The 16,311-nt window shown below is 37.8% G+C and overlaps 5 protein-coding genes across 5 annotated transcripts; 3 read left to right on the forward strand and 2 right to left on the reverse strand.

The window, feature by feature from the left end:
• Positions 1 to 44: 44 nt before the first annotated feature.
• Positions 45 to 2,033, forward strand: F53C3.3 (CX domain-containing protein). The gene is made up of 6 exons (NM_062290.5): positions 45 to 249; positions 294 to 422; positions 559 to 664; positions 712 to 821; positions 865 to 955; positions 1,628 to 2,033. The coding sequence occupies exons 1-6, from the start codon at positions 71 to 73 to the stop codon at positions 1,730 to 1,732; spliced, it is 720 nt and encodes a 239-aa protein (NP_494691.2). The 5' UTR covers positions 45 to 70; the 3' UTR covers positions 1,733 to 2,033.
• Positions 1,987 to 3,904, reverse strand: F53C3.11 (FTH domain-containing protein). The gene is made up of 4 exons (NM_001368583.4): positions 3,696 to 3,904; positions 3,271 to 3,556; positions 2,428 to 3,221; positions 1,987 to 2,380 (listed from the first exon to the last, which is right to left on the reverse strand). Exons 1-4 carry the CDS (start codon positions 3,807 to 3,809, stop codon positions 2,129 to 2,131), a joined length of 1,446 nt encoding a protein of 481 aa, NP_001355383.1. The 5' UTR covers positions 3,810 to 3,904; the 3' UTR covers positions 1,987 to 2,128.
• Positions 3,905 to 4,328: 424 nt separating this feature from the next.
• Positions 4,329 to 5,705, forward strand: fbxb-103 (F-box associated domain-containing protein). Its single transcript, NM_062292.3, has 2 exons — positions 4,329 to 4,435; positions 4,574 to 5,705. The coding sequence occupies exons 1-2, from the start codon at positions 4,356 to 4,358 to the stop codon at positions 5,466 to 5,468; spliced, it is 975 nt and encodes a 324-aa protein (NP_494693.1). The 5' UTR covers positions 4,329 to 4,355; the 3' UTR covers positions 5,469 to 5,705.
• Positions 5,679 to 8,026, reverse strand: bcmo-2 (Beta,beta-carotene 9',10'-oxygenase). Its single transcript, NM_062293.7, has 6 exons — positions 7,812 to 8,026; positions 7,496 to 7,765; positions 6,623 to 7,183; positions 6,400 to 6,571; positions 5,946 to 6,170; positions 5,679 to 5,887 (listed from the first exon to the last, which is right to left on the reverse strand). Exons 1-6 carry the CDS (start codon positions 8,019 to 8,021, stop codon positions 5,733 to 5,735), a joined length of 1,593 nt encoding a protein of 530 aa, NP_494694.2. The 5' UTR covers positions 8,022 to 8,026; the 3' UTR covers positions 5,679 to 5,732.
• A 1,178-nt stretch (positions 8,027 to 9,204) lies between these two features.
• Positions 9,205 to 10,574, forward strand: F53C3.1 (Protein kinase domain-containing protein). Its single transcript, NM_062294.4, has 5 exons — positions 9,205 to 9,274; positions 9,330 to 9,669; positions 9,834 to 10,033; positions 10,082 to 10,384; positions 10,456 to 10,574. The coding sequence occupies exons 1-5, from the start codon at positions 9,236 to 9,238 to the stop codon at positions 10,558 to 10,560; spliced, it is 987 nt and encodes a 328-aa protein (NP_494695.2). The 5' UTR covers positions 9,205 to 9,235; the 3' UTR covers positions 10,561 to 10,574.
• The last annotated feature ends 5,737 nt before the right edge of the window (positions 10,575 to 16,311 follow it).

Here is a 16,311-nt window from a genome sequence, read left to right on the forward strand (position 1 = left end):
TCATACTTCTAACTTTTCTACAATAGATCATTTTTAATGAAAAATTTCAGAATTTGGTTTCACTGTTTAAATGAGTCGCCTTATCTGGAGCTTCTTGCTCATATGCTCTTTATTGAGTAGAAGTATAGATGCAAGAGGCGGTGGAGGTCGTGGCGGCGGTGGCGGTGGTGCGCGAGGTGGTGTAGGCGGACGCGGTGGAGGTGGCAGCTTCAGATCAGGAGGAGCCCGATCGAGCTCCAGTAGTTTTAGGTAATTTTTATACTAGTTTTTCAAGTTTGGAAAGGTTTTTCCAGGGGAGGAAGTAGTCACTATAGCTCGAGTTTCCGGCAGAATGTATTCCACACCAGCTCAACTGCTAAGACATTCGCCTATTCTCCAATGACTCGCACTCATCTCATCATCTCACCTGCTTCTCCGATGATGTAAGTGTATGCTTGTATAATTTCCCAATTAGTTAGGCCTGTAACACGGGTCAGGATGGCGGCCACAACCAACAGACTCGGATTCCAGATGACCCCCGGAAATGGGGGTTACAGACCCTTATCTATTTTCTTTCAGTTACGGAAACTACCATTACTATTGGGCAGGACATCATGTGAACACGACAGAAAAACCGTATAAGTGTGATTATCAAATATCTGATGAGGATATGGAATTGAGAAATGTTAGTTTTTTGGTCTTTTTAGTTCAAATAAATTCTACATTTCACAGGTAACATTTGCAAATGGTACAAGACCAGCAAATATTACTTTTGGGTGCGCAGAATATCAGATCTGTTGTGGAATGGAATGTTGTACTGGTTTAAGTGATTTGGAAGGATTGTTAGTATAAGCTGTTTAGAAAGTAATTATTTACTGATTTCAGTATGGTTCTTATTGGTGCGATACTGGTGGCATTTCCCTTTGGGTTGCTGATTATTTGGATGGATAAAAAAGGATATTGTCAAGGCGACACGGTAAATCTTACTAGGGACTCTTTTTTGATGACAAGAGAGTTATGGGTCGAATGATATGTTTTCTGAAAGCTAAGACAATGAGCATTTTGAATTCAAAATAAAGTCTTGCCCAAATTGATGTTTAGACAATTTTTTTTGCTCCGAATGCGTATTTAAGCCAAAATGTCGTTGTTTTTAAAGCTTCATATCTTAATGGGCTTTGAAGATACAACATAATAATTTACTAACAAAATGTTAAAAACAATACAAAAATTATTATATCAATATGAACACTTTGATTTTTCCATTTCATTTGAAAATATGAGACGATGAAATTTTAAGCTAATTTATAGCTATTTAAATGCTTATAACTACAGGAGTACGTAACATATCAAATGAATTTATAGTTTACGATAATTTTCGTATTGTTCCTAACATTTTGTTAGTTGATTATTATGTTGTATCTTCAAAGCCCATTAAGATATGAAGCTTTAAAAACAACGACATTTTGGCTTAAATACGCATTCGAAGCAAAAAAAATTGTCTAAACATATATTTGGGCAAGATTTTATTTTGAATTCAGAATGTTCATTGTCTTAGCTTTCAGAAAATATATTTCTCAACCCATAACTCTCTTGTCGCCAAAAAAGAGTCCCTAGTTAGTGAAAAATTCAAATCACAATAACTTTACAGACTATCACAGGAAACGAGCGTCCTAGATCAGCTCCAGAATTTCAAGAACTCACTCCCAGGGCTTCTAATGCTACACACCAAGTCACCAATTCATATAAGAAGTGATGTCTCTTACAATTAGTTACCCGTTTTTCTTTCAACCTTCTTTCTACCTCTCATTTGATCTTTCAATATTTTTCAAATCACTGCCTCGCCATTCTGACTCTGTTTTATTTCTTTGTTTTCTTATATATGGATAATCTGAAGATGTCATTTCTTTTGTAACTTTTGACCAACTATCGTTGACCAATTCTACATATATTAATATTTTCTGAAACTCTATGCATTATGGGTCAGTTAACACATAAAGAGAAAAAGACAATTATTAAAATTTTTTTAAAATCGTTATTTTGGGTACTCGTAAAATAAAATTTCCCAAATTTCCAAAATGTAAAAAAATAATCAAAATAAGATAGAAAAAAAACTATTCTTTATCAATTGCATCTTCGCCGTTCAACATTTCTATCCATCCATATTGTTATGCTTAACGACTTCCGGTATTAGCCAACTTTCAGGTTCATTCATGTTCTGATCTTGCTTAATAACTTGTATATGGATATAGCTTCTGTTAGATGTGTCTTCAAACGTGAGAGTTGGATGAATAAGAACTTGGTGATTCAGCTTAGGTTGCCATTGTTCAAAAACCTTGAGTGCCTGCGATGTCTCTGATGTCTTGGTTACTCTGATAGGACGATTATTGTAGAGTAACTTGGTCTGTAATTTGCTTTTAGAAGTGTAGGATTAATGTACAAAACACTTACTTTCACGGGATTTACAGGCTCATCCAATCTGCCGGAAAGCAGTCTGAAATATATATTCGAGTCCCGAAAATTTTTAAAATCCTTCCAAGTGAAATCAAATATAGTATCGAGGAATGCATGAAAGTCCACCAACGCAGTATTCATCAGCTGCACTGGCAGATCCACGTGCAATTCATTAGTTGGAAAAACTCGCTTCACATTCGCAATGATATTTTCAAAATCAAACAAACCATTCAGTTTCATGTGATTTTCAAAACCTAAACCGAAATACGAACTATGTATCAAGAAAAGTTTCACACTTTGTAGTTGAATACCAGGTGGAGCGTGTTGTGTTTTTTCAAATTCTGTGGTGAAGTTTAATGTGGAAAATTTGTCTTGAACTTCTGTCCAGCAGGTTTTGGCAGTAGATTCTTCACATTCAAAAACTAGGATGACTTTTTTCACTTGCCACGTCAGCAGCATTTTGTCAATTATTTGACGTGGCAAAAACTGTCCACTCTGTGGTTCAATTATGCGATCTGATAGCCAAATTTTCAACTTGTCACATGTGACATTTGGAGAAATATATTCTTCTTCCAGAGTTTTCAGAAAATCATCTTGCTTCAAACATTGAATTGCCATTTCTGCAATAAGTGCCTCCGACACCTTCAACATTCTAAAGTGATGTTTTTCGGGGAATTTCACATTTAATTGCATTGGACCATAATCTGAACAATTTTTGGCAACTGTCGCACACTTCCAGCATTTATTCTTGCAAATGCTATCAGCTCCCATGAATATTTCCATGTTGTTCACTGAAATTATTTTTCAAAAAAATATTATGTCAGACAAACTCATGCCTACCTTGTTCTAAAACAAGATCATCCATTATTGTATTGTGAATAAGTAGTTTGTGTATTTCAGGCACATTCCGAAAATTACCGAAAAATAATTGGTTGACTTTAATCTTTGCAACAGACTTCAAGAATTTGAAGAAATTGCTTGAGTTATACAATATAAATTTTCTCTTATTCAAGATAAATCCAAGCGGGTGTATTTGCCCGGTCGCTGGAATTGGTGAAACTTCTATAATTACAAATTTTGATCTTATCAAGGACAACAATGCAGCATTGAAAGTTGAGTTGACACGCTGGAAAATGAATTTGTATTGTCTAAATTCTAAAACTCGGGGCTAGACATGAAATTTTACCCATTACTATTTTCCCAAAATTTAAACAATATTACTTTTTGTAATAGTTTTATATAAAATAAAAAAAATAATAACTTACTCTCAAATTCAAATTATCCAAACTTGTAAAAGGACCGCCTGTTTGATCTGTTGCGTAGGTCAGAATATGCTTCACTAGGTAGAAATTATCAAATATCTTTTTCTCAGTAGGCATTGCGATGAAACCTTTGTTGGTTAATGTAAGAAGTGTTGGAGACTATGTACCCCTCGTCGAATCGATTCTCATGAGAACGATGATGGCTCAATTTAGGAAGGGTCAGTGATATTTAGGCCTAGGGAATTTTTATAACCAGCGACCCTTTCGTTTCCTCGTCCCACCTGTCCACTGACCCCATTTCCCTAATTTAGCCGTGCTCATGAGAATCGATTCGACGAGAGGTACATAGTCTCCAATACTTATACAATACAATACAATACAATACAATATTTTTAGTATTAAGTTTAGACAAAAAAATTTTCAAACTATTATATTTCCATGAGAATTCTTCTAAAATATAGTGAATAAAATGAAAAATAAATGTCAATTTTCCAATTAAAACCTGTTATAGTTTCCCTCACCTCTAGTGTTTTTTTTCAGTCGATAATATCAGCGCGTTCCCATCATTTACAGACGCGCGGTTTTTAGTTAAATATCGATTAGGTCTCCTACTATCTCTCATCTCCTTGATTACCCATTCATTTTGTCTATTCACTTCCACCAATGGTACCCTCCTTTCCATTTCAACGACTTCCAAATAAACCCTTTCAAAATGTGCTAAAAAGCATGTCAGTCGGAAATCTGTAAGTTTTTTTTTTAATTTTTTTGTTTAAACATCACCTAACTTTATTTATTTGTTTGTAGACCCGTAGGCACGCAGGCACGGAGGCGGCAAAACACATCAGCCACCTATTTTTAAAAAAAATGAAAAAAAATTTCAGGCTCTCCTATTCAATGTGCTCCGAGGCTTCTAAAAGTCATGTGACCAATTTGAAGGTTAAAATCAATTCGTTCGAAATCAATGTCACTGAGAACGTACATTTATTTGTGAAATCAGAGCATGGACCTACATTTAACTTCCGAACAGTTACTTCTGCTAACGGAAATATTAGTGATGACGTCACCCCTGCTAATGAAAATGAGAAGCACCGTTGGTACAAAAAAGGATTCGAATTAAGAAATTGGATTGAACATTTTCTCAGTGTACTGAATCATTCAAAAATTGATAAACTGAATTTTATATCCCAACAAGGAGAGCGAAGCAAGAATGATTATCTACGAGACTCACTGGAAGGCTTCAAGGTGGACTGCTTCACCGTTCAGCAATGCTCCGAAAGCTATCAACGGAGCATTTTCCGGAACTTTTCTCCTATTAACACGTTTATAATCTGTGCAACCGGAGCTGAGTCTACAAAGGCAATTTCGAGTGCTCTTCCACATAATCTGAAAGATTTCGGATACGTGTCCAGAGGTGCCACTTGGAATTTTAGCCTGGATAACTTACTTTTAAGCAACTCCCGGAATCTGGTGGTTATTGAAGCAAGATTTTCATTCCCTGACATCAACATGTTCCTAAAACATTGGCTCAACGGATCCAATCGACGACTTACTAACGCTTATTTTATTTATACAACACCGCTAGTTTCAGAGGATATTTCAAAAGGATTGCCTTTTAGCATTCCGTCCGAAGCTGAAATCTCCAAGCTTCCGAGTGATCTTATGGAACATCGAGAAACAATGTTCCAGTTGAAGAGGAAATTCGACTCAACCGCGACAATTGTGTTGAAGCAAAATAATGGTAAACACGTTTTTAACATGTTTGTGGAACATTTTTGAATAATAAGCACCGCGCAAATAAGAGCGCCGCTGACCAATCAGCTGTCTCGGCCACGCCCATTATTGATGGCTGATTGGTCGGCGCCTTTCTTTTACTTTTTTGAAATTCCTCTAGAACCTCCACTTCCCAATTTTGAGCATTTTAATATATTCCCCGTCTTTCAATTGTCAACTGATTTTTTTTTGCAATTTTCCCGCAATGTTCCCATTTTTAATAAACCGTTCATTAATTTAAAATGCTCAATTATTTCAAGAAAATTCAATTTATGTTCTTCCTTGATAAAATGCGTGGAATCCAAGTGGAATTCTTGCTTCTGGAATTGTGTATCTTGCGATCTCAGTCAGATTTTTAGCTTCAAGAATTAGGACGAACGGACGTTGGCCATCGCTTATCGTCATCACTGGGACGATGAGAATTCCTAAAATTTATGAAATTTCAAGTTTCTCAAAAACTTCAAAAGCTTTCAAAAATCTTACCGTCATCTTCCCGAACCCCTTCGGGATTGGGCACAAAAATGGGCTCTCCGCAGATTTGTTTATCATTTTCGCGACGCCACACTTTGTGATCTCCGTTCTCTAAATCGGCTTTCACGATTCCGGGAAGAGTTTCAGACTTTTGTGCTCCAAGTACACTTGAGCCATACACGTAGTTGTACGGCTTCATGTTGATCTTTTCCCAGTGATAACGAGGGAATTCCATAGCTGAAAATAGAGGTTTCGGGTGAGTTCAAAATTGTCTGGCAACCTGCCTTCGAGGTGAGCTAGGTGTTCAATCTACTCCTAATTTTAAGGCACCATGCCTACGCCTAGTTTCGAGGTACTCTAGGCCTACTCTGCGACCTATACCTATCTTCAACGCCTGCCCTCAAGACAACCTACGTCTGAGGTAGGCAGACACTCAGGTATACAGAAGTGTTTCTTTTCAACTTACAAATATCACAAACTCGCTTCTCCTTCAGTCGAATCTTCCCATCATCCTGGAAGATTGCAGAGCATCCCTTAGCCCAGCCCAACGGCTTCAGCAGATCATCACCCGGCTGGGCACCGTCTGGAATTGACAGAGGAATAATGACCCTGGTGAGGTACGGCAGGAAGAGAGCATCCTAAAAACAAAAAGTATAATTATGCCCCTATTAAAAATTAAAAATGCCTACGTTTTGGAAATTTCCCGTCTTCATGTTCTCAATCAACAAAGCGTCAAAATTCCCGGCTTGCTCAATTCTACAGTAATCCACTACCAGACATCCATCTCTTTCAAACGTGTTGGCATGATGGAATGTGAAGAATGGAGCCATTTTCAGCTTCAGAGGTACTTGCTCCCCGGTCTTCTTATTTAAAATGAAAATTTTCACATCTTTATCGGCATGCCATTTCATGCAATCCCGAAATGTCGTGGTGATGAACCTTTTCATAATAAACTTTTTGATATCAATTCGAATCGGTGACTCGAACATTATCAAATAATTTTCCGACATTCCAAAGCTATGCATATACGTTGGGTAGAAGGTCTCGGAGCATCGGATCTCGCCAATTTTCGTGGTGTGCTCCCAGGAGCGATCGCTGTCTGATTGTAGGTTTTTGGGGTTTTTAGTGACAGTGAAGACATGGGCTGCATCCGGTCCGAATCTGGAGCCAATGTTGTAGACGTCGCCGTTCTCATCGAACAGTTGATGAGCGGTGCACGTGTGAAGTGCCACGTATTTGGAGAAGTCAACCTGAAAAAAAGAAGGGAGTTTCTGGTTTCCGCGACTGGTCAAAGGTGCAAGGTAGGCGTATAGGAACAAGGCAGTAGGCAGGCATGGGATTGCACAACAGTAGGCAGGCGTGCAGCTACAAGGTAAAAGACATGAGTGGTGTAAGTAAATGGCAGCAGCAGCAGACTTGTAGAAACAAGGCAGTAGGTATGCAAAAAGGTAACATGCACTAGACAGGTAAGTATGTACAGGGCAGTATGTAGGCATGTAGGTAAGAGAATGTAGGCAGGCATGTAGGCCCAAGGTAGTAGGCAGGCGTGTAGGTTCACTTACCGGTTCCAAAGTATCCAGCGAATCGAGATCAACTCTATGCATATTCGGGGTCTCTGTACACGCGTACAAACCATCTCCGACTGGGGCGAATGCCACGTTGGCGTTATCATGAATACCCTCGCTTTGCACAAAACTTGAGAAAAATCTTGAGAAAATCGATTTACACGGATCCGGGAAGGATGCGGTTCCGAAACTTCCAGTCACAATTCTCTGCGCCTCCATGTTTTTTTTATAGTTTTCCGATTCAAGATAGCGAGCCGAGTAGTACATCTAAAACCAGAAACTCACTTATATGTAAATTTATATTTCCACTTACCTTCCCATCCTCAAAATGATATCTCTGAATGAATCCCATACCATCAAACCAATGCTGATACTTAGTATCCCCAATCTCAAACATTCCAGGTCCATTTCGAAGCATTGTTCCTTTGAGGTAACTTGGAACCGAGCCAGACGTTGAGCATAACTTAGGCTCGATCACATTATCGAAATTGTGGAAAAGCCGAGCGAATCCTTCCTTTTCCATGCTGTCTGGAAATGGTAAGGTTTGGGAAATAAAAATTATTCGAGCTTTTAAGTACGCCTCGCGGGCTCGGAAATCTGTAATATTTTTTCTAAATTAAAATTTTGGCAGTTTGAAGAAGCGGCCGACATCTCGCCGGTTCAGAAATTGCCTGTACTGATAGAAATAAAAATAGATACTCGAAACATGTAAAATTCAAGAAATAGTGTAAAATTTCGAGGATTTGAAGATGCAGCCGACACCTCACGGGTTCAGAAATTTTCTCAAAGTTCACAGACCTCCCCACCCGTAAATAGTCGGCTGCTATAGAAATTTAGAACCGAGAAAAGTAAAACATGTAAACTTATAATAGTCAGAAAATTTAGAAAGTTAGTTTGTCAAACAAGTAAACCGATGGCCGGTCTACGTGTTAGATAACACAATCAGATAGTGAAAAAAAAAGAAACCAAAAGTCAGTTATCGAAGAAAAAAAATGTAAAATCAAAAAACTAGTAGAAAACCCGTTCCAATTTATACCCTTTTCTCAAACTCCACCCATTTTTCCACGTTTCTATAACATCATATGCGTCACTCATCTGTTATCTAAAAAACTCCAAGAAAAATTGAAAAATTGCACTGAAAACATAGAGAAATAGAGTGTAAAAGTGGCTTGTTTACCTTGTGTATCTCCTCTCGTAGAAGGCAGAGAATCAGAGAACTGGGCATATACTCTAGGTCACAAAGGAGTTTGTGACGGGGTCGGCACAGAAAAAATAGAGAAAATGGTGTTTGGGGAAATGTGACACCGAAATTTCTTATGAGGTGACAATTAATCATTCTGGCTGGCAACGAAGAAGCCGGAAAACTGGAGAATCAGAAAATCGAAAAAAACTGAAAGTTTCTGGTTTATTATTTTTTGAAGCAGCCGACATCTCCCTGTTTCACAGTACCACGGAAAGTTCAAATTTTTAGAAAATTGAATATAGTTTTTCAGGGCAACTTCCAGAAAACTGGCATGTTTCATTTTTTATTTGTAGTCTAAAACTTTTTTGAAAATCGGAAATAAATAAATTAAATTAATAAATGAATACAAACTTTAAAAATTTAAAAATATTTACGTGATCACGTAACTCTCGTGGGTTTTTTTCAAAGGTCGTGTTTTCTTATCGGGACGAAAAATCTCCAAAAAATTTTATTACTTTATAATTGCACAATAAAGATAGAAAAATTCAATCAGGATGTCGCAAGAAGAGGAAGATGATATCAATTTCAAAACTGTAAGTTTTTTTTAAATCTTTGGAAGTTGCGTGAAATTTATATGCTGAATTTCAGGGATCCGAAATCAGCAGTAGCAAGGCCACCTACACCGTCGTTCGTCTTCTCGGAGAAGGAGGATTTGGTGCAGTGTACCTCGTCGAGCAAGCCAAGACCAAGAAGCAATTTGCAATGAAAGTCGAGAAAAAGATGGACACTAGAAAACACTCAAAACTGAAAATGGAAATTGCAATCTTGAAACTTGTTGGGACTTGTAAGCATTTCACAAAGATTGAGGATCGTGGGAAAAAGGATAAAGAAGGATATTTCTTTATTGTCATGCAACTTGTTGGCAAAAGTTTGTCGGGTTTGAAGAAGGAACGTCCCAATCAGATTTTCACGTTTGGTACAGGAATGGGTAAGCATTTTTTTTGTTAGATAAAGTGGTCGAAGCCTAAGCCTAAGCGTAAGCCTAATTATAAGCCTAAGCCTAAGCCTAAGCTTGAGCTTAAGCCTAGGCCTAAGTCTAAGGCTAAGCTAAGCCCAAGTCTAAGCCTAAACTACAAAATTTCAATTTTTCAGGCGTCGGAAGTCAATGTTTGGAAGCTGTTGAGGAGCTGCACAAGCAAGGATTCATCCATCGCGACCTGAAACCCCAAAACTATGCCAGTGGGCAGGATGATGAAAGACATCTCATATACATTCTGGATTTCGGAATTGCTCGCAAGTACCTGAACGATAAGAAGGAGATGAAGACGCCAAGGGAGTCGGTTGCGTTCAAGGCGAGTGTAGGCACATAGGCAGGCATTTTGAACTTAAACTATTTTCAGGGAACCATCCGCTTCGCCCCGCTCTCCTGCCACCGTTACACCGAGATGGGGCCAAAGGATGATTGTGAGAGTTGGTTCTACCTTCTCATCGACCTGATTCTCGAGGGAGGACTTCCATGGCGTCACTGCAAAGTCAAGAACGAGGTGCTGAAGATCAAGGAGAACACACGGAAAGATAACCGAGCGGCTCTGTACAAGGGTATTCCGCAGACCTCCGAGCTCAACAAGATTCTGGATTACATTGACTCGAGAGCCTACCAGGATCGTATCGACTATAAGTTCATCTACAAAGCGCTGGGAGAGGTAATATTATTTGGACGTTGACCAATCGGCGACGTTGACCACACCTCTAAATTTATTCCGACCAATTACAGGCTTGCTCCAACGCCGGATGTGACATCAATGCACCATACGACTGGGAGATGCCCAAAGAAATTTCTGGAACTAGTACTGAAACTGCTAAATCTATGAAGAAATAAATGTTCGAGATTTTGATTCTTTGGTAAATAAATTTGAGTGTTGATTTTTGTGTTGTTGATTATTGATTATTGAAACTGCCGAGTATTTTTAATCCAATTTTCACAAATTTTCAGACAAATTTCTTCAAAAACCCCCTGAAAAAGACCAAAAGTTGTTTTTAACTTCTGATTCAGAAGCTACTCATTCACATGATTACATGCTTCACCTCCTCATCAGACACAGCCCGCTAATTGCATTAAAATTTGGACAGATGAGCTTTTGAATGAAGAACTTGGTGACTTTTTGTGACGAGAAAACGAAGAAAGGGTGACTACATAAAATTTGGAAGTAGTTGTTAAAATTCGAAAATAAATCGAAAACAGGAATTATATTTTTGAATTGATGTGAGAGCTGAGCTATACGTCATAAGGTGCCTTTTTTAGAGGAGTTCCAAAATTAACGTAAAATTATTGAAAGTCAATAAATGAAAATCAATAATCATTAATTGAACATCGAGTGTTAAAAATCAATAATAAAAAATCGATTATTGGAAATTGATAATCGGAAATCGATAATCATTGATGGTCAAAACTTTAATTTTCAAAAAATAAATTTTGAAACCAAAAACTATCAAAGTTTGAGGAAATCATCAAAAACCGGGCAAGTAGGGATTAAAACGTCTGAAAACAAAACTTATTCTTTGAAGATCAGAGGATTATTTGTGAAACAGCAAACTCAAGAATCCAGGCGTCATTTCTCATAAATCTGGACTTATAAAGTTGAGCGGGTTCAAAAATACGCGGCAGCAGCAAAGATGAATAATACCTTTTTGATTTCCGGAAAGTTGAACAGTTCCAAAACAATTTTTGTTTCACGGTTTTAGTTCTCAGTGCTCCGTAGTCACAAACTCTAAATAATTCTAGAGCTCATCAAAAAGAGGTAGGCCGGTTTATCGACTTACCATGCATTGCCTAATTTTTAAAAATCTACAAAATCCTATAGTCCGGGATTTTATAATCTACGTATCTAACTGGAATTGGTTTCATTTTTTGGAAAAATAAGAACTGTATGCGAGTTAGCTTTTTTCGGAGCTTACTTTTCTGGGGTTGACTACCCCACTTCTAATAAAAAGGTCTCAAGAAATATGTTCCAAATTTGGGTCAAGTTTAAAAAATGTTCAGCCCCCATGTAGCTTCAGAGTTTCACTTGGAATATGCCGATTTTCAGTTGGAGTTACAGAGAATCCAGCTGGAGATTTCAATTTTCTGATGACGTTTGTTTTGAGCCACCCAAAACTTTTTACATTTTGTGTTCTGCTGAAAAATGCTCTCGAAACCCTAATGACCGCTTTTGCATAGGTCAGCTTGCAAATGTCATTTCTATATCTGTATAGAACCTTTCTTACGTAGCCTTCTCGAAATTTATGAAAATGGCAACCTTTTGCCATGCTACTGCAATCTGAACAAAAGAGCACACACCAAAATGAAAACAGGTTTAAAAAAAATCAGTTTATTTATTTTTACTAAATATTTACAACATAGAAAGTGCAAAAAAAAAAATGAAATCCGTAAATTAAGCCCATTTTGGAGAGGTTGACACAAGTGAGGTGAATCAAGGAGTACTGTAGCTTAGGAGGCTACTGTAGTTGAAGGAGTACTGTAGATGAGCTGGCGTCTTCTGAATCCACGGCGACAAAGGTCAATTGGACAAGTCATAGGTTCTTGGTGAATATGGAACATTTTGAGGAGAATCTCAAAGCCAAGAGGAAATCTTGCTCTTGAAAAAAACGTCTCGCATTTATATAAGGAACTCCTCTCTAAACTCCGCCCAGTTTTTCGGCTTGACTGGAACTCAGATTATGAGCCATCGAAGCTTAAAGCAAAAACAAAATAAACAAAAAGTGATAGATTGAAGATCAGAGCACTTTTTGGAGATAATAGGAAGATAATCTAATAAATGGATTTGGAAATAATCCGAAACAATTTGAAAAGGAAAACGTGGCGCTTTATTTTGCACTGATGATGTTTTGTAAGATGACACATATATCACAAATATATCTCTTTTAGTAAGTTTGTTAATATTTGATAATTCGAATTAGGTTACGTACACCCTGTTTCGTCACACTTTTGGAAGCTGTTTTTTCCAGCGAGGAATGTGTGAGTTCAACTCTCCACCACGGGAAAATTTTTTGCAAATTTTTTCGTCCCAAAAAAAAATGAAAAAAAAAATGAGGAAAATTCATGATTAGAATTCTGAGTTTAAACTGACTCAAAGAAATTAGAAAAATTTTGAAAATTTTTCAAGCCAAAGATGAAGGCAAGAATTTTAGAAGGGAAAATAGCTTAAAATCATAATTTCAACCCACACATCACTTATGTCCATACTTATAGCTCAAAACAACAACGATTTTCGTGGAATCCGGATCATGGCCAAAAATTAAAGCAAGTCAGACCTTTTTTTCGTCGGAAATAAACAACAAATTCGGTTTCCCGGTGCTTTTAAGGCACGATTAATTGGAGATTTTTGATCAGATACTATAATGCCTGCCTAGTGCCTACATTGAAAGCCATAAGGCAGGCATGGGAACAGGTGCATAAGCATGCATTAATGAGATAGGCAGGAAACAGGCGCCTAGGCAGCAGGTAGGTATGTGTTATGCACGTAGGCAGATATCTAGGCGTAGGCAGGCAGACGTACCTAAGAAAGTTCAGCTCAAATTTGTTTTTATTTTTCAGGCAATAATCCTTCACGTACGTAAACGAAGTCATCACTATTTTGAAAATTGCTACTACTCCCACAAATCTTCTAAAATCCCTTTGTATCATGTGCATGTGAACGCAAATAAAAACGCATTTCCTTATTTTTCGCAGTTTTTTTTTCTGAGAAAACAAATTTCATTTTTAAAGGTTTGCGGGGGATTTGTCTTAAAATGATCTAATCGGTCATATTTAGATTTAGAATATAGTGAAGTTTGAAGCAAAAATAAAAGAAATAGGTTAATTGTGGGTGGATCTACCGGTGCCTAACAATACCTAGCACTATTTACCAATAACTTCCAGTGCCTACTAGTACCTTTTAGTGCCTACAGGTATTTACCAGTGCCTACTAGTGCCTAATTTCATTACCTACCAGTACCTACCTACCAATACCTACTAGTACCTACTGTTACCTATCAAAAAAGTTCCGATTTAAATTATCAAATTTCCTGACTCGTGTTCTTCCTCGTGCTCAATTCGGCGTCACAGATCAGGACTCGGAGGAGGCGGAGCCAATGATCCAGGTATAAAACGGGAAAATCGGATTTTTTTTCAAATTTTGAAATTTCACTATTATTTTATTCTGATCAAAATGTTCCATATTTATCAAGAGGTTCTCGAGTGTCCTGATGACTTTTACATCTACAGAAGGAGAAGAATCTTCAAGAAGCGATGCCAGACCCGCCACGTGGGGAAAGCTAGTTGAAGATGTTATTTCTTATATCTGTAGATAATACATTTATCATGAAAAATAAAAACTTTTATACTTTGTAAATGTATTTTTGTTGATGATTTTGTTATTAAAATGAGCCCAAACTAGGCCTGCCTACAATTTACCTACGCCTACCTAGTGCCTATGACATAAGTAAGGCACACAGGAATGCAGGCTTGAAGTAGACAGACAGACATGACGCAGGCACATAGGCAGGAACGTAGGTGCACAGAAATAAGGGATGCAGGCATAAGGTAGGCATGAATGAGATAGGTAGGAGTAAGGTAGGTAGGCACAAGGTAGGCACGCTTGAGGTAGGTAAACATAAGGTAGGTAAGCACTTTAGTTGGCAGGAATAAGTAAGCAGTCATGAGGCAGGCGGGCAAACAGGACGCACGCAAGTAGGAAGGTACGCAGGTAAGCAGGCACGCATAAGGTAGGCACGCATGAGGTAGGTAGGCATAAGGTAGACAGGCAAGCATGAGGCAAGAACGTACTTAAATTGTTATACCTGTTGTCATAAATGCCTCCCAAAATATAATAGCCAAATATTTTTCGTCAGTATTTTTGTTTACGTTGGCATATGTATAACAAGTCTATAATTAGAATATTATAGACACATTTTTTGAAAAATAAACAAATGAAAGTTCTTGGTCAGAGATTGGGGTAGGCATGCCTGCCTACTGCCTATTTTCTGGTGGTCGGACTTTCCAGCAAAAAGTATTCTTTTAAATTTTAGATGAGATAGGAGTACGGTAGGCTGGCTAAGCAAGCTTTTCCAATAACTCTCTCATCACAAATCATCAAATTTTACGAACTTTGGGATTTCGTAGTAGTAAACAGATCAAGTTCTGAAATCCTTGCACAGTCAAGACACCACTAACACAAGTTCATCATTTTTATGGAGAACTATCGGATTGTCTGTCGTTTTAACTAAATAGTGAACTCATGAAATTTGTGATTTTTCTATTGAAAAATTCACAAAATTTATGTTAAATAGGTATATCGGAGCTCCTGTGCAACGCTGACTGGTCAGCGCTAAAAGCCGATCTCAACCAATAAGCAACTTTCGATGGGCGTGGCCAACGTCGCTGATTGGTAAGGCTCCATATTTTGCCGGCAAAGTTCAAATATATTTTTTAAACGGTTAGAAAATAGGCAAATTCGTCCATATTTTTAGGAAGGTCCCCGACAAATCAGCGATGTTAGCCCCGCCCCCTGTGTGTCGCTGATTGGTCGGCACCTACCTTGCCTGCGAGAGGGAAAAAGATGCAATGGGAATTTGCATTGGTTCGAAAAGTTGCTACGATCACCAATCGACGATGTTGATCCCACCCCCTGTGCATTGCTGATTGGTCGACCTCTTATTTGCCCGCAGCTAACCAATGAGCGACACTCTTTGGGCGTGGCCAACGCCTCTGATTGGTCAGATCCTATCAGTGCCCCTATAACCAGGAAATGTCTTTCTTTTCTTTCCTAGTCTTTTATAATTAGAAAAGGAAATCCACCGCGGAACAAATTTCCCTTTTTGAAAATTTGTTCCAAAAGTGCCTTAATCCGAATTACCCTAAACTTTCATTCATCACACGAAAAAATCGAAAACCACGTGTTCTGCATGCAAGATGTTTCGGATTATCTATTTCCAATCCAGTTATTAGATTATCTTTTTTTCCAAAAATGTGTGCTCATCTCCAATCTTTTCTCTTTTTGTTCATTTTGTTGTGATTGCTCATAATCTGAGCTTGAGCCGTGAAAAAGGGGCGGAGTTTAAAGCGGAGCTCCTTATATAAATGCGAGGCTTTTTTTATCAAGAGCAAAAATTTTTCTCTTGACTTCTTCTCCTCAAAATGTTCCATATTCACCAAGAACCGATGACTTGTCCAGTGGACCTTCGACTGAAAAGGCGCCAGCTCACTGTCTACAGTACTCCTCCGACTACCGTAACCTCCTAGGCTACAGTACTCCTTGATTCAACTGTGCCAAACTTTTCAAAATGGTGTTAATTTTCGGGTGATTACGATTTTTTTTGTTATTTTTACATGTACATTATAAATATGAACAATAAATTCATTATTTTTGAAAATGTGTTAGTTTTTTTTCCAGATTTTCAGATATAATTATGACCATTTCTTGAAATTTCGTAGAAAACTTCTGTATAGAAATGATATTTGCTAGCTGACCTATACAAACGTAGTCATTATGGTTCGGGTTTTGAAGCAGAGCACAAATTTGCTCAAGCTGCAATAGTTTGCTGGAAAAAACTGAAAAATTTTCAAATTTGCGTCCAACGGAATTTTGGCAAA

Source organism: Caenorhabditis elegans, chromosome II (genome assembly GCF_000002985.6).
Source record: "Caenorhabditis elegans chromosome II".
Taxonomy (NCBI): Eukaryota; Metazoa; Nematoda; class Chromadorea; order Rhabditida; family Rhabditidae; genus Caenorhabditis; species Caenorhabditis elegans.

What these genes read in the sequence shown, in the direction of transcription:
- F53C3.3 (NM_062290.5), top strand. Translation starts at nt 71, where the DNA reads ATGAGTCGCCTTATCTGGAGCTTCTTGCTCATATGCTCTTTATTGAGT. An exon ending in AGGATATGGAATTGAGAAAT is followed by an intron (nt 665 to 711) that starts GTTAGTTTTTTG and finishes TACATTTCACAG; the next exon opens with GTAACATTTGCAAATGGTAC. An exon ending in GATATTGTCAAGGCGACACG is followed by an intron (nt 956 to 1,627) that starts GTAAATCTTACT and finishes ATAACTTTACAG; the next exon opens with ACTATCACAGGAAACGAGCG.
- F53C3.11 (NM_001368583.4), bottom strand. Translation starts at nt 3,809, where the DNA reads ATGCCTACTGAGAAAAAGATATTTGATAATTTCTACCTAGTGAAGCAT. An exon ending in TGATCTTGTTTTAGAACAAG is followed by an intron (nt 3,222 to 3,270) that starts GTAGGCATGAGT and finishes AAATAATTTCAG; the next exon opens with TGAACAACATGGAAATATTC. An exon ending in AGCCTGTAAATCCCGTGAAA is followed by an intron (nt 2,381 to 2,427) that starts GTAAGTGTTTTG and finishes AGCAAATTACAG; the next exon opens with ACCAAGTTACTCTACAATAA.
- fbxb-103 (NM_062292.3), top strand. Translation starts at nt 4,356, where the DNA reads ATGGTACCCTCCTTTCCATTTCAACGACTTCCAAATAAACCCTTTCAA. An exon ending in AGCATGTCAGTCGGAAATCT is followed by an intron (nt 4,436 to 4,573) that starts GTAAGTTTTTTT and finishes AAAAAATTTCAG; the next exon opens with GCTCTCCTATTCAATGTGCT.
- bcmo-2 (NM_062293.7), bottom strand. Translation starts at nt 8,021, where the DNA reads ATGGAAAAGGAAGGATTCGCTCGGCTTTTCCACAATTTCGATAATGTG. An exon ending in CGCTGGATACTTTGGAACCG is followed by an intron (nt 7,184 to 7,495) that starts GTAAGTGAACCT and finishes TCTTTTTTTCAG; the next exon opens with GTTGACTTCTCCAAATACGT. An exon ending in GAAGCGAGTTTGTGATATTT is followed by an intron (nt 6,171 to 6,399) that starts GTAAGTTGAAAA and finishes CTCTATTTTCAG; the next exon opens with CTATGGAATTCCCTCGTTAT.
- F53C3.1 (NM_062294.4), top strand. Translation starts at nt 9,236, where the DNA reads ATGTCGCAAGAAGAGGAAGATGATATCAATTTCAAAACT. An exon ending in ATGATATCAATTTCAAAACT is followed by an intron (nt 9,275 to 9,329) that starts GTAAGTTTTTTT and finishes GCTGAATTTCAG; the next exon opens with GGATCCGAAATCAGCAGTAG. An exon ending in TCTACAAAGCGCTGGGAGAG is followed by an intron (nt 10,385 to 10,455) that starts GTAATATTATTT and finishes GACCAATTACAG; the next exon opens with GCTTGCTCCAACGCCGGATG.